We start from the raw sequence: 12,655 nt of genomic DNA on the forward strand, positions 1-12,655 counted from the left end.
GCGCCATCTTGTCTTTTTTCAAATGCCACACTTTTGTCGTGCACGGCAGCCATTTTAGATGCCTTGACCAGACCCACTCTGTGCACGCTGTCGATCCTTAGCATGGCTCCCCACCCTCGCAAGCATCTCCCCCAGGCAGTGGTCACCCCCGCTCTCTGTCTTATGCATGGGTAATAAACCTCCCCCCATCTGCGCTGCTCTTCCCTGAGAATCACACCCTGTGCCCGCCCGACACCTCCCTTTCGCCCTATTCACTACCGCACCCTCTGACACTCCTTTTCCTCTGTGTCCAATTGTCCAGGTTGGTCCTAGGGTATCAGCTAGCCCTGCAGATGTAGTTTATGGCCACAGCTGTAAAGAATCACCCCTCTTCAAAGGAGTTATAGTAGATCAAGGCCCACACTCGATGAGATCCGTCACAGCAGAAGCGTTGCTATTATCTGAAAACCATCCTGTATTGTGATTGGGGAGGGGACCGAGCCTGAAGCGGAAGATTCCAGGGATGACTCTTTGTACATCAAAGTTTTTACAATTATGTGTCACATTAAAAATATATAGCACTCCGACAAAGTAGTAAGATTATAAAACTTTAATAATTTATAAATATATACAAGAAAACAAAAATAGTAATAACATATAAACATTTTTAGGGAAAAACAACGAAGTAGCGGTCGGCTGTGCGAATAGTCCCAACGCAGCACAACGTCCAGATTTCCGGCGTGGGGCGTCGCGGGGGTGGGTCATCAGTAGCAAACTGTTGTGCGAATAGTTCCAAGGCAGCAGAACGCGCCGAAATCTAGATGACACGAAAGTGATGTCTAGTAAGTTGCCACCCAGCAAATAACGGCGTGGGGCGTCGCGGGGGGTGGGTCATCAGTAGCAAACTGTTGTGCGAATAGTTCCAAGGCAGCAGAACGATGGCACCAAGGTGATGTCCAGTAAGTTGCCGCACTGGTTTTGGTATCCTACAATGCTGCTCCGAATAACGGCGTGGGGCGCCCCGGGGGAGGCGGCGTGAACGGGCCTCTCCAGGTGGAGTGTCATCTGTTGTAGTGGGGCGCCCCTTTACCGTTTCAGTTGCCATTCCGTCCGTTTTTGGTCCACTGTGTCAAAAGCCGCAATTCAGCTGAGTTGCGCCCACTCTTGCGGTGCAGCGATAGGCGGCTGTCACAGGACTCTCAAAATGGCGGCAGGCTGTTTCCTTTTTGGGCCTGGTCCACTGAAATGGCCCTGGGACACCTTGGAAATCGGACGCTTGTCTGCTAGGTCTTGGACCCCATTCTCGAAAGCGTCCCCTCCGCCTTGAGAATTCATCAAAAGTTTTGGGGGCTCCGACTCATGCAGGCTTCTGGTGGGGAGCGGCTGCCATGATTGCTCGCGGAATGACCACGACTGAGCTACGAGATGGTGGTGCTCTCATGCTGACGCCAGCTTCAGTCTGAAACATCCAGAAACAAGGTGGGGCTTTCATCGTTTGGGAAAAAAAAAAAGTTTTCATCCAATGAAAAGTGTTGTTTTTAGGTCACATGATCAAGCCTTCCATCATTAGGAAACCAAAAGTAAAATGAACCAATGAAAAGTTTTATAAACAAGTCACATGACCTGTTATGCGGCATAGGGTGTAAAATGCGGAGAAAATACGTTGGCACGTGAGGCGGCGTCAGTAGCGGACCGATGTGCGAATAGGCCGAAGGCAACACAACGCGCCAAGATCCGGATGGCACCGAGGTGGTGTCCAGCAAGTTGCAGCACTGGTGTGGCCATCCTACAATGCTGAAAGTCGGCGTGGGGCGCCCCGTTGGCCTGTGAGTTTGCGTCAGTAGCGGACCGATGTGCGAATAGGCCGAAGGCAGCACAACGCGCCAAGATCCGGATGGCACCGAGGTGGTGTCTAGTAAGTTGCCGCACTGGTGTGGCCATCCAACAATGCTGAAAGTCAGCGTGGGGCGCCCCGTTGGCCTGTGAGTTTGCGTCAGTAGCGGACCGATGTGCGAATAGGCCGAAGGCAGCACAACGCGCCAAGATCCGGATGGCACCGAGGTGGTGTCTAGTAAGTTGCCGCACTGGTGTGGCCATCCTACAATGCTGAAAGTCGGCGTGGGGTGCCCCGTTGGACTGTGAGATGGCGTCAGTAGCGGACCGATGTGTGAATGGGGCCGAAGGCAGCGCAACAATATTTTCGGAATAGAAGACACCACTAGGCGCTGAGATTCCAAGATCCGGATGGCACCGAGGTGGTGTGTAGCAAGTTGCCGCACTGGTGTGGCCATCCTACAATGCTGAAAGTCGGCGTGGGGCGCCCCGTTGGCCTGTGAGTTTGCGTCAGTAGCGGACCGATGTGCGAATAGGCCGAAGGCAGCACAACGCGCCAAGATCCGGATGGCACCGAGGTGGTGTCTAGTAAGTTGTCGCACTTCTGTGGCCATCCTACAATGTTGAAAGTCGGCGTGGGGCGCCCCGTTGGCCTGTGAGATGGCGTCAGTAGCGGACCGATGTGCGAATGGGGCCAAAGGCAGCGCAACAATATTTTCTGATTTGAAGACACCACAAGGCGCTGAGATGCCAAGATCCGGATGGCACCGAGGTGGTGTCTAGCAAGTTGTGGCACTGGTGTGGCCATCGTACAATGGTAAAAGTCGGCGTGGGGCGCCCTGTTGGCCTGTGAGATGGTGTCAGTAGCGGACTGATGTGTGAATGGGGCCAAAGGCAGCGCAACAATATTTTCTACAATATTTTCGGAGTAGAAGACACCACAAGGCGCTGAGATGCCAAGATCCGGATGGCACCGAGGTGATGTCTAAGTTGCGGACCGATGTGCGAATGGGGCCAAAGGCAGCTCAGCAATATTTTCTGAAGAGAATACACCACAAGGTGCTGAGATGCCAAGATCCGGATGGCACCGAGGTGATGTCTAAGTTGCGGACCGATGTGCGAATGGGGCCAAAGGTAGCGTAACAAGATTTTCTGTATGGAAGATACCACTAGGCGTTGAGATGCCAAGATTCGGATGGCACCGAGGTGATGTCTAGCAAGTTGTGCCACTGGTGTGGCCATCGTACAATGGTAAAAGTCGGCGTGGGGCGCCCTATTGGCCTGTGAGATGGTGTCAGTAGCGGACTGATGTGCGAATGGGGCCAAAGGCAGCGCAACAATATTTTCTGACTGACACCACAAGGCGCTGAGATGCCAAGATCCGGATGGCACCGAGGTGATGTCTAAGTTGCGGACTGATGTGCGAATGGGGCCAAAGGCAGCGTAACAATATTTTCTGTATGGAAGATACCACTAGGCGTTGAGATGCCAAGATTCGGATGGCACCGAGGTGATGTCTAGCAAGTTGGTGTGGTCATCCTACAATGCTGAAACTCGGCGTGGGTCACCCCATTAGCCTGTGAGATGGCGTCAGTAGCGGACCGATGTGCGAATAGGCCGAAGGCAGCACAACGCGCCAAGATCCGGATGTCACCGTGGTAGTTTCATACTTGAGAGGCACTTCATCTGCAGTGGGGCGCCGAGATCCGGATGGCACCGAGGTGATGTCTAGCAAGTTGCTGTACTGGTGTGGTCATCCTACAATGCTGAAATGTAGTGGGGCGCCCATTTACCGTTTCAGTTGCCATTCAGCTGAGTTTCGGCTGCTCTTGATGCTACAGCGACAGGCGGCTGCAAGAGGACTCTCAAAATGGCGGCCTGTTCTTTGGATTTGGGCCTGGTCCACTAAAATGGCCCTGGGACACCTTAGAACTTGGACTCTCGATTTTTTTTTCCTTTCCTGTACATGCAAAAAAAGGTAAATGCCCGGTACGTTACACGCTTCATCTGCCACGATGAACTCTCCAGAGGAACCGAAAAAAAATATAGTTGTGGTAACTATACCATGCATCGTCATATGGAGAGGTGGCACCAATTAATTATAGTGCTGCATAAAAGAGAGATTTGGAGGAGAACCCCTGACCTGCTAGTACATTCATCAAAGAAGTGGCACTGAGAGCTTCAGAGGCAAGGGAAACGGTCCCAAATATTTAGAAGAACTTTGGAAAGATTAAAATGACATGTTTAGATTGTGGTAAATTAATTTCATGTGGACAGATGAGTGTTACTCTAATAAATACAGCATATGAACATCATCATAGTCGATGGTTGGTAGAGACATTTTGACTATATCCTGGACCTGCCCGTCCTCGCCCAAAATGGCGCCGGAATAAATGGGACTCGTAACTCCTTGTTGTGTACTGGTTGCAGAACCTTGAAATCACGAGATACGTATGCAGTTTTGAAGCACATGGCGGGCGGGGACGAGAATTGATTGAATATTTCGACATCCCTATTGATATTAAGTTCTGATGTGTTATTGATTACTGTACTGTTGAAAGTTCGAATTAACGTCACCCATGGTACTTGCCCGCAAATGTATATCTAGATAATTTTATTGTAACTGGCCCTGTCGTATTTTAATTATAAAATGTACGTCCACCGATTCCGTAACTGTTAGACACCTTAGTTCTTGCAACCTAATGGCCCGCCCGTTACGTTCCTCTACAGTGTAAATGTCTATTCATCATATACGATTACAGTTTGCTCCGTGGCAGGCCCACGTGGTTATAGGCTCGTATTTGTATAATGAAATTTTCACAATAAAGGTTTTTAAAAGAAAACATGGTAGTAGTATATACATTGGTAAAGTTTTTAATAATAGTCACTGTTTTAGAATCATTAAAAGGCAAGTGAAATAAAGCAGACCAATTACATGAAGGGTAAAAGGTATAATACGAAGGAACGCAGTAAAGATAAATGGTCAAGGGCTGTTGTGTTTTCTATTCCTGCAACATAAAGTGATCGATAAGAATCTCATATTCAGGAGTATCGGCGACTAAGACAGCAGGTCGACCCTCTTTTGCTCAACGGCTCCGTCATGGGACGAAGAAACGCTCTTTTTCTCGAAAAAAGAATATATTTTACTTGCAGGACAGTTGTAAAATTTCCGGGAAAGTACATTAGCCTGGAATATTATAACATATATTTAAGAAAAAATAATGTTCGGAAGTAATTAAAAGCGTAATTTTTAGGTGATATGACCAAGGCTTTCATCATTAGAATAAGAAAAGTAAAATGAACCAATGAAAAGTTTTATTAACAAGTCACATGACTTGTTATGCTTACGTTACGCGCTGCGCGCCCCGGATGACTTCCGGATGCGCTAACGCGGCGCGTCATATGACGCATTACGCGACAACGCAGGTCCAGAATATAGTCAAAATGTCTCCACCAACCAGCGGTCGAAACACAACCCCTTTCAGCAGGCTAAATAGTTCTGTTAAATGACAACAGAAGGGACAGGCAACAAGAACCATCAGTCAAAGAGGGGAGGGCTAGTTCTTCTCTACCGGGTTACATTGGGGCGCTACCGGAACTGATCGAATTGGTAGTCTACAGTGTTTCTGGATGTTTCAGACTGAAGCTGGGGTTAGCATGAGAGCACCACCATTTCGTAGCTCCGTTGTGGCCATTCCGCAACCAATCATGGCAGCCGCTCTTTATCGTTATTTTGGGCGGGGTGGGTGGCGGAGCCGAGCTGTTTTGCAGCCATCATTGTGTGGAGTTCAGTTCATCTCACTAGTTTTGTATTTGTCATGAGGGGTTGTTCCTAATGTTTCTATTTTAGCGAGGTCAAAAAGAGATCCCATTAGTGGCCTACTGATTTTGCTCGATTCCTTTTCTTTTTTTTACACGATTTTTCGTTATCTGCAAAGACTAAACAGAGTATTGCGACTCTGTGTTTGTTTGTAAATAGAGAATGAACCAAAGAGAACTAATTCTAAAACAGTAAATACTTGGATAGCAATCAATCAAATGGAGAGAGAAGCAGGCACGACGGATTACAACGGGGGCAAAGGCCTGCGTTAACTACCTTTCACTATCTGCAAAGAGAGAGTACTCCTAATAGAAATGAGGGGGGGGGGCACCATTCAAAGCAGATCAGTGTGCATAAACACGAAAATGTTTTCACTTACCACGTACTTGACATTCGACAGCTTATGATATTTGCTATTAAAAAACCATTGAAATTCACTGAAAAAACCATAGGTTATAGACCATATATAGTTAGGAATTAGCATTTACAAAACCTTGAAAATTCACTGAAAAAACCATAGGTTATAGACCATATATAGTTAGGAATTAGCATTTAAAAAACCTTATTTTACTCACACAAAACCATTGAAATTCCATATATAGTTAGTTGCACTAACTATATATCGCGCACCCGCAATCCACTGCTGATCATGTCACATATTACATCATTCATGACATGGTCAGTGACATCACTGATGACATCACTGATGACATCTCAAATGACATCACTGATGACATCACTGATGACATCTCATTTGACATCATTCTTGTGCTAATACGATAAACCTCTTCAGACTCTAATATAACCTTAGATACACTCAGTGTATACAGACACTCACACACTGCCACTCATCCATGGAGTTACTCACACACCCAGTCAGTCATGCAAAGAAACAATCTCACCTCCATTTCTTCAACTATACAGTTAAACACACCTTACTTATTGAAACATATACTAACACATATTTACTCTCTTATACAATCCCTGATACAAGTTCACAATGATCGATACAACCACTCACTCATTCAGTGGCTCTCATGCACAGTTATTTATATATGCCAACTCTCACATGTACTGTGTTTTACATATGTACTTACTATGACATGTAGCATTGAGATATCCATTCACTCATCAATACACTCATGCACACAGTCAACTGCCCATGTAGCTGTTTCCACATGCACTCTTGAACTCATACACCTAGTGAATAAACTGCTCACACATCTATGCATAGAGTCACACACCTTCCAGCCACCCCCACACAAACTCAATCTGCCATAGAAAAACTTGGGCAACCAATTAATAACACATATAGCCTCTCGTATAGCTAATGATCAACACATGCAGCAGTTTACAGAACAACAGACATAATGATGCACAAATTAAGACAGTTTAGTCACTAACCCATGCACTCAGTGAGACACATTTAATCACTCACTCATACATTCAGTCATGCACCTACTAAATCCTTCGTCCAGACACTTATACATCTACTCATTCTTCAATATGTAAAACATATTTAAACTTTACAGAAACACACAGTCACTGGATGACGTCATCAGTGATCTCATCAGTGATGTCATTTGAGATGTCATCAGTGATGTCATCAGTGATGTCACTGACCATGTCATGAATGATGTAATATGTGACATGATCAGCAGTGGATTGCGGGTGCGCGATATATAGTTAGTGCAACTAACTATATATGGAATTTCAATGGTTTTGTGTGAGTAAAATAAGGTTTTTTAAATGCTAATTCCTAACTATATATGGTCTATAACCTATGGTTTTTTCAGTGAATTTTCAAGGTTTTGTAAATGCTAATTCCTAACTATATATGGTCTATAACCTATGGTTTTTTCAGTGAATATATATATATATATATATATCGAGTCAAGCACTCCTGGTTTGCATGTTGCAACAACAGAGAAACGGACACTTGCTTTCTTCTTCTTGAGGCAGGTATTTATTCAAGATTATTTCATGTGAACTGCTATGTGCTGTAATCCAGACGCGTTTCGGCGAGCGCAGTCGCTTTGCTCACTGGAATATATATATATGTATGTATATATTTGTGTGTATGTATGTGTGTATATATATATTTATATATAGAGAGAGTATTACGTTTACATTTGTTAAACAACTAACTGAATATTAATCAAATAAATAACAAAGAGGACATTACACCAAAATCATATATTTTTAAAGTGCTCAATTGGGAAAGTCCGGTTTTGGTGTAATTTCGTCTTTATTTATTTTCATTTGATTTAGTATTCAGTTATTTGTTTAACAAATGTAAACCTAATACTCTGAACAAGTACGAGGGCTGAAAATCTTTGAGGAAGCCAACTTCAGTTGTGAGCTTAGTTTGAAGATCACCATGTTCGTAAAATGTTTGTCTGAAATGTGAACACAATGTTTTACGGATATAAATTAGTTAGCAGTGAAATAATATGGTCTAATTTCTACCCTGCATCTTTGTTCTCTTTAAGAATTTGGAATGCATTGTTTTGAACACTAGTTATACACCTGTAAGTAATATACTAAAACAAATCATTTCTGTCTTTGCAGGAGGTGGTGCACTCACAAATTCATGTGTGAATGTGACTGTGGAGGCCAATTACACATTTATGTGGGAGAGGAATGAAATAAAGGCTATAACCGTGGCAGTCAGCTTGATTAATATCTGCTTGAATGAAAGTGGTAATTTCTTTTTTTGCAAACAATTCATTTGCATGTGGTGCAACAAATGCACCTTACAAATTACGTCATGCACCAGGTTATTCTTTACTGAGGAAATTTGGATTTGCTAGATTTGGACCCTCTTTCTCTGAACCGCAACCAATATTTTCATCCTCCAGTTTATGAGAAATGGGTTTGTTTTGAGGCCTAGACCTGTGTTGAATTCAGTATTTTCTTCTCTTGGATCTGAGTGAATTGTGTTTCGGGTGGGTTTTACATTTCTTATGAACTCTCTTCCATCGCCTTGCATTACACAAACTCATGGCGTTTCAAATATAGGAACCATGTTTCATGCATTTGTTGCCAGCAATTGCAACATTATCACAGGGAGTCGGGCAAGTTCAGACGACTAACTAAGACCCTGGCTACTTGCACAAAACCTGTTTGGGTCTTTTCATGCCTTGAGCAATGAGCAGTGGACAACTCGATCCTTTTTGCCGCTGAAGTGATAAAGCATTGGTTACAGTGTACCTTCCAAACCAATTTTCCTGAAGAAATGATCAGGAAATAGGAAAATATATATGCCTACTTATACTATCTGTTCATGTATTTAGGAAAAATGTGCCCTCCTCATTTTGAAAAGTGTGACGAAGTGTTGCTGTATTTATATGACCACTATGGGATTATTCCTCCTAGAACCATACATAATAAACTAATACTTGGCAATAATGTCAGTTAAAATCATACATGCTAATCAGCAATCTTAAACCGCTCTCCCCTCTTAACCGATCAATGCTCGGTCTACCCCAAGTGACTATTTTGTAGAAGCCCTTAATCGGACTGAAAAAAGCAGGCAGGTGTCAGACAGTTGTTAAAAAAAAAAAATGTAAATACATGTGTTTTCGTTTCCTCGCAAAAAAGAATGACTTTTTAATGGTGAATAATTAGAGATAAAAGACTTTATTATCTACACAGGAATTTACTGTTATCCAGTATTGGATCTTTCATAGATTCACATGCTTAAATCTTCCCCATCTTCGAAGTGGGAGTCGCACAGCACCATAATAAAGCAGTATGTATCACTATCATAGGCTGTAATGGCAATGGAAAAGTCAGTTTAATAGCCTATCCTTGTCCTTTTTTCAAAAAAGGACTAAACTTAAACCATAACCAATCAGGCGACATCACCCTCTAGAACACTCCCAACAGAGGCTGAGTCCCTCAGTTTTTTTTACCGCATGTCATGTGCAAGGAGCCTCTCTGAGCTCTGCTCAGGTATCTGCCTTTGATATAGATAAACTTTATTAATATTACTACTGTGCCTTAACCTACCTTTAAAAGGGGCTCTTGACCTTATGGCAGTTACAGCAGGAGCCATCTTTAATCTACCCCCCCCCCCCTTCACACCCCCAAAGATTGTGTTTTTCTATCTAGCCCTCAAAAGAAAACAGCTCTTATGGATTCTGAAGAGGCTCTCAAGAGGACAGTGACACTTCTTTGACCGCTTCAAAGGGCAGATAAACAGAGCACTGCAATCAAAATGCTTCCTGGTGATCCTTAGAAAATACTTACCCCTGGTCTATAAAGGACAGTTCTTAAAAGTGGAAATAGAAATAATTCTCCTCACAGAACTTACATATTTGAGCTTATAATCCTGCTCTAGCACCTGGAGGTAAATTCCGATACCTGATCAGTGGGCTCGTGGAGTTGTTTTGTTTTCGCTCGTTACATTTGGAATACAATATATATTATGCATAGACAAAATAATTGCATTAGAAATGTAATATTTATATTTTCTCTAAAGCGCTCCTATACCCACAGGCGTCTTGGAGCTAGCTGGGCTACTATCAATAGAATCAGATAGGAACCTACTTAATGAAGGCAACCAGGTTTTCACAGATGTCCTAAACGCCAAAGGGCTGATGCTCTAGCCTTCATAAGGACATTTTCTACTACCATTATACTTTTGTTTTTCCAAAGTCTGTATGCTTCACACTATCAAAGGTTTCAGCAGTTGTTTCTCCACTCAAGATCCCATCACTCGGAACTTTTGCATTTATGCCTACATCTGTGAATACGCATTCTCCAGAGAGGACCCTACTTCAGCATTAAAAATAAAAACTTCAATTTTTGAATTGATCCATATTACACGGAATGGTACTAAAACTAATAATAATAATAATAAAAACATTTATTAAGCGCCTGGTTACACAGGAAGACAGTGCGTCCCCGCGCTGTGGATGCATACCGACAGAACTCCGAACGAAAGCCCAGCAACCCAGGGGGAAGAGAGCAGAAAGCAGCAGGACAACTAGACTTTGGGGAATAAGTAAGTTTTCAGTTTCAACCTGAAACGCGATTCCGAAGGTTCCATCCGAAGTTCGAGTGGGAGTTTGTTCCAGTATTTGCTGGCAAGGAACCTAAAGGATCTCCCTCCCATCCGAGCGCGACGGATGCGGGGGACCATCATCTGCATGCTCCCCATAGATCTCAGCGACCGTCTAGGGCGATATATGGTCATCATCTTCTGGAGGTATGTGGGGCCACGGCCATGAGTGATGCGGTGGGTAATGCACAAGGTTTTGAACCGAATGTGTTCTTGCATGGGAAGCCAGTGCAAAATATGAAGTGCCCGCTTACCAGATGACCTCCTAGGCAGTTTTAAAACTAGCCTGGCCGCCGCATTATGGACACATTGAAGTTGGCTCAGGCCCTTTCTACTAAGCCCACAGAGCAGTGAGTTCCCATAGTCGAGGTGTTGGGTGACTAGGGCATGCACTAGGGATTTCCTAGCTTTGAATAGAAGAAGGTCTAAGATCTTACGGAGGACCTTGAGTGTGCCGTAACATTTCCCGGCTACAGTCCTCACATATTGGGAATAAGAGAGATTGGAATCTAAGATAACCCCCAGATTTTTCACCGTGGCAGATGGGGTGGGAAGAGTACCCAAATCAGCTGGCCACCAGGCTGAGGTCCAGACGGAGGGAGACGGACCGATAATCAGGAGTTCCGTCTTATTGCCATTGAGGCGCAAACAATTACCCTTCATCCAGCCAGCAAGTGCCACAAGACAGGAGGAGAAGTTCTCTGCTGCCCCAACTGGGTTATGAGATATCGTAATCACCAGTTGGGTATCATCTGCATACGAGACAATATCCACCCCATAGGACTCCACCAATCTTGCAAGGGGTTCCATATATAAATTGAACAACGTAGGGCTCAATATAGAGCCCTGCGGAACACCTTGTCTAAGAGATCTCGGTCTGGATTTATATGGGGGGCAGTGAACTTGAAATTTCCTGTCCGCCAGAAAAAAGCTAAGCCAATCATAGGCTTGGCCCGCTATTCCCATCTCACTCAGGCGTACAAGAAGACCCGAGTGCGACACGGTGTCAAAAGCCGCACTCAGGTCCAATAATATCAGCACCGCAGTGTGACCATCATCAGCTTTACGGCGGAGCAGTTAGGTGGAGAAGAGGAGGGCAGTCTCCGTAGAATACTTCGCCCTAAAACCCGATTGGGAGGAGTGAAGAAGAAGATTATCCTCCACAAAGCTAACCAGTTGGTTGTTCACCAGTTTCTCGGCTACCTTAGCACAAAAAGGCAGAAGAGATATGGGACGAAGGTTATCTAACTGAGTCATACTCAGATTGGCTTTCTTTTTAATCGGAACGACCTGGGCCAGCTTTCATTCCTCAGGCACCCGACTTTCTCGAAATGACAGAGTGGCCAGATTGCCTATGTGGTCACTCAGGAGCTGTAGATGGTTTCTAAGGATCTTGGCAGGGGCGACATCTATTGGAGATCCAGGTTGGATATCCGAGATAGTATTTATCAATTCCTCCCGCGGAGGAACCCTGAATTCCTCAAGGGCGCAGCTCTTCCTGGGTCCATCACAGGTGCCCCTAGCCGGGGTGGCTGCTGTTGTACTCTGCTGAAAAGATTCATAGATCTTCTCCACTTTACACACAAAGCAATCTGCTATGTTTTCGCAGATCTCTTCGGATGGGGGGTCTTCGGTCATAATCGCCGAAAGGGATGTTAAATCCTTATATATTAGGAAGAGCTCTTTGGATGAATTGTCCGAATTCTCAATCCTCTCTTTAATATGAATCCTTTTCCCCTTTCTGATCAGGTTATGGTACGCCCTAAGGCTATTCCTGTAAGATTCTTTGTGAGTTATATCGTACTTTTTCCGCCATCGGCGTTCAAGAACCTTACATTTGGCCTTAGCTGCGCACAACTCCTCATTGTACCACGGGGCAGATCTGGATCCACGTGCAGGAGCTTTTTGGGTCCAGGGAGCAACCCTATCCAGGGCCTTAGTTATACAATCCTCAA

At 44.5% G+C, this 12,655-nt stretch overlaps 1 protein-coding gene across 1 annotated transcript in view; it reads left to right on the plus strand.

Annotated features, from left to right (window-relative positions):
• TCTN2 (tectonic family member 2) overlaps positions 1 to 12,655 on the plus strand; it is a 255,012-nt gene that overhangs the window by 142,091 nt on the left and 100,266 nt on the right. Inside the window, exon 10 of the mRNA XM_078667622.1 lies at positions 8,204 to 8,335. Within this exon, the coding sequence (XP_078523748.1) occupies positions 8,204 to 8,335 (132 nt within the window). The remainder of the gene's footprint in view (positions 1 to 8,203; positions 8,336 to 12,655) is intronic.

The sequence above is a fragment of the Lissotriton helveticus genome, chromosome 11 (genome assembly GCF_964261635.1).
Source record: "Lissotriton helveticus chromosome 11, aLisHel1.1, whole genome shotgun sequence".
NCBI lineage: Eukaryota > Metazoa > Chordata > Amphibia > Caudata > Salamandridae > Lissotriton > Lissotriton helveticus.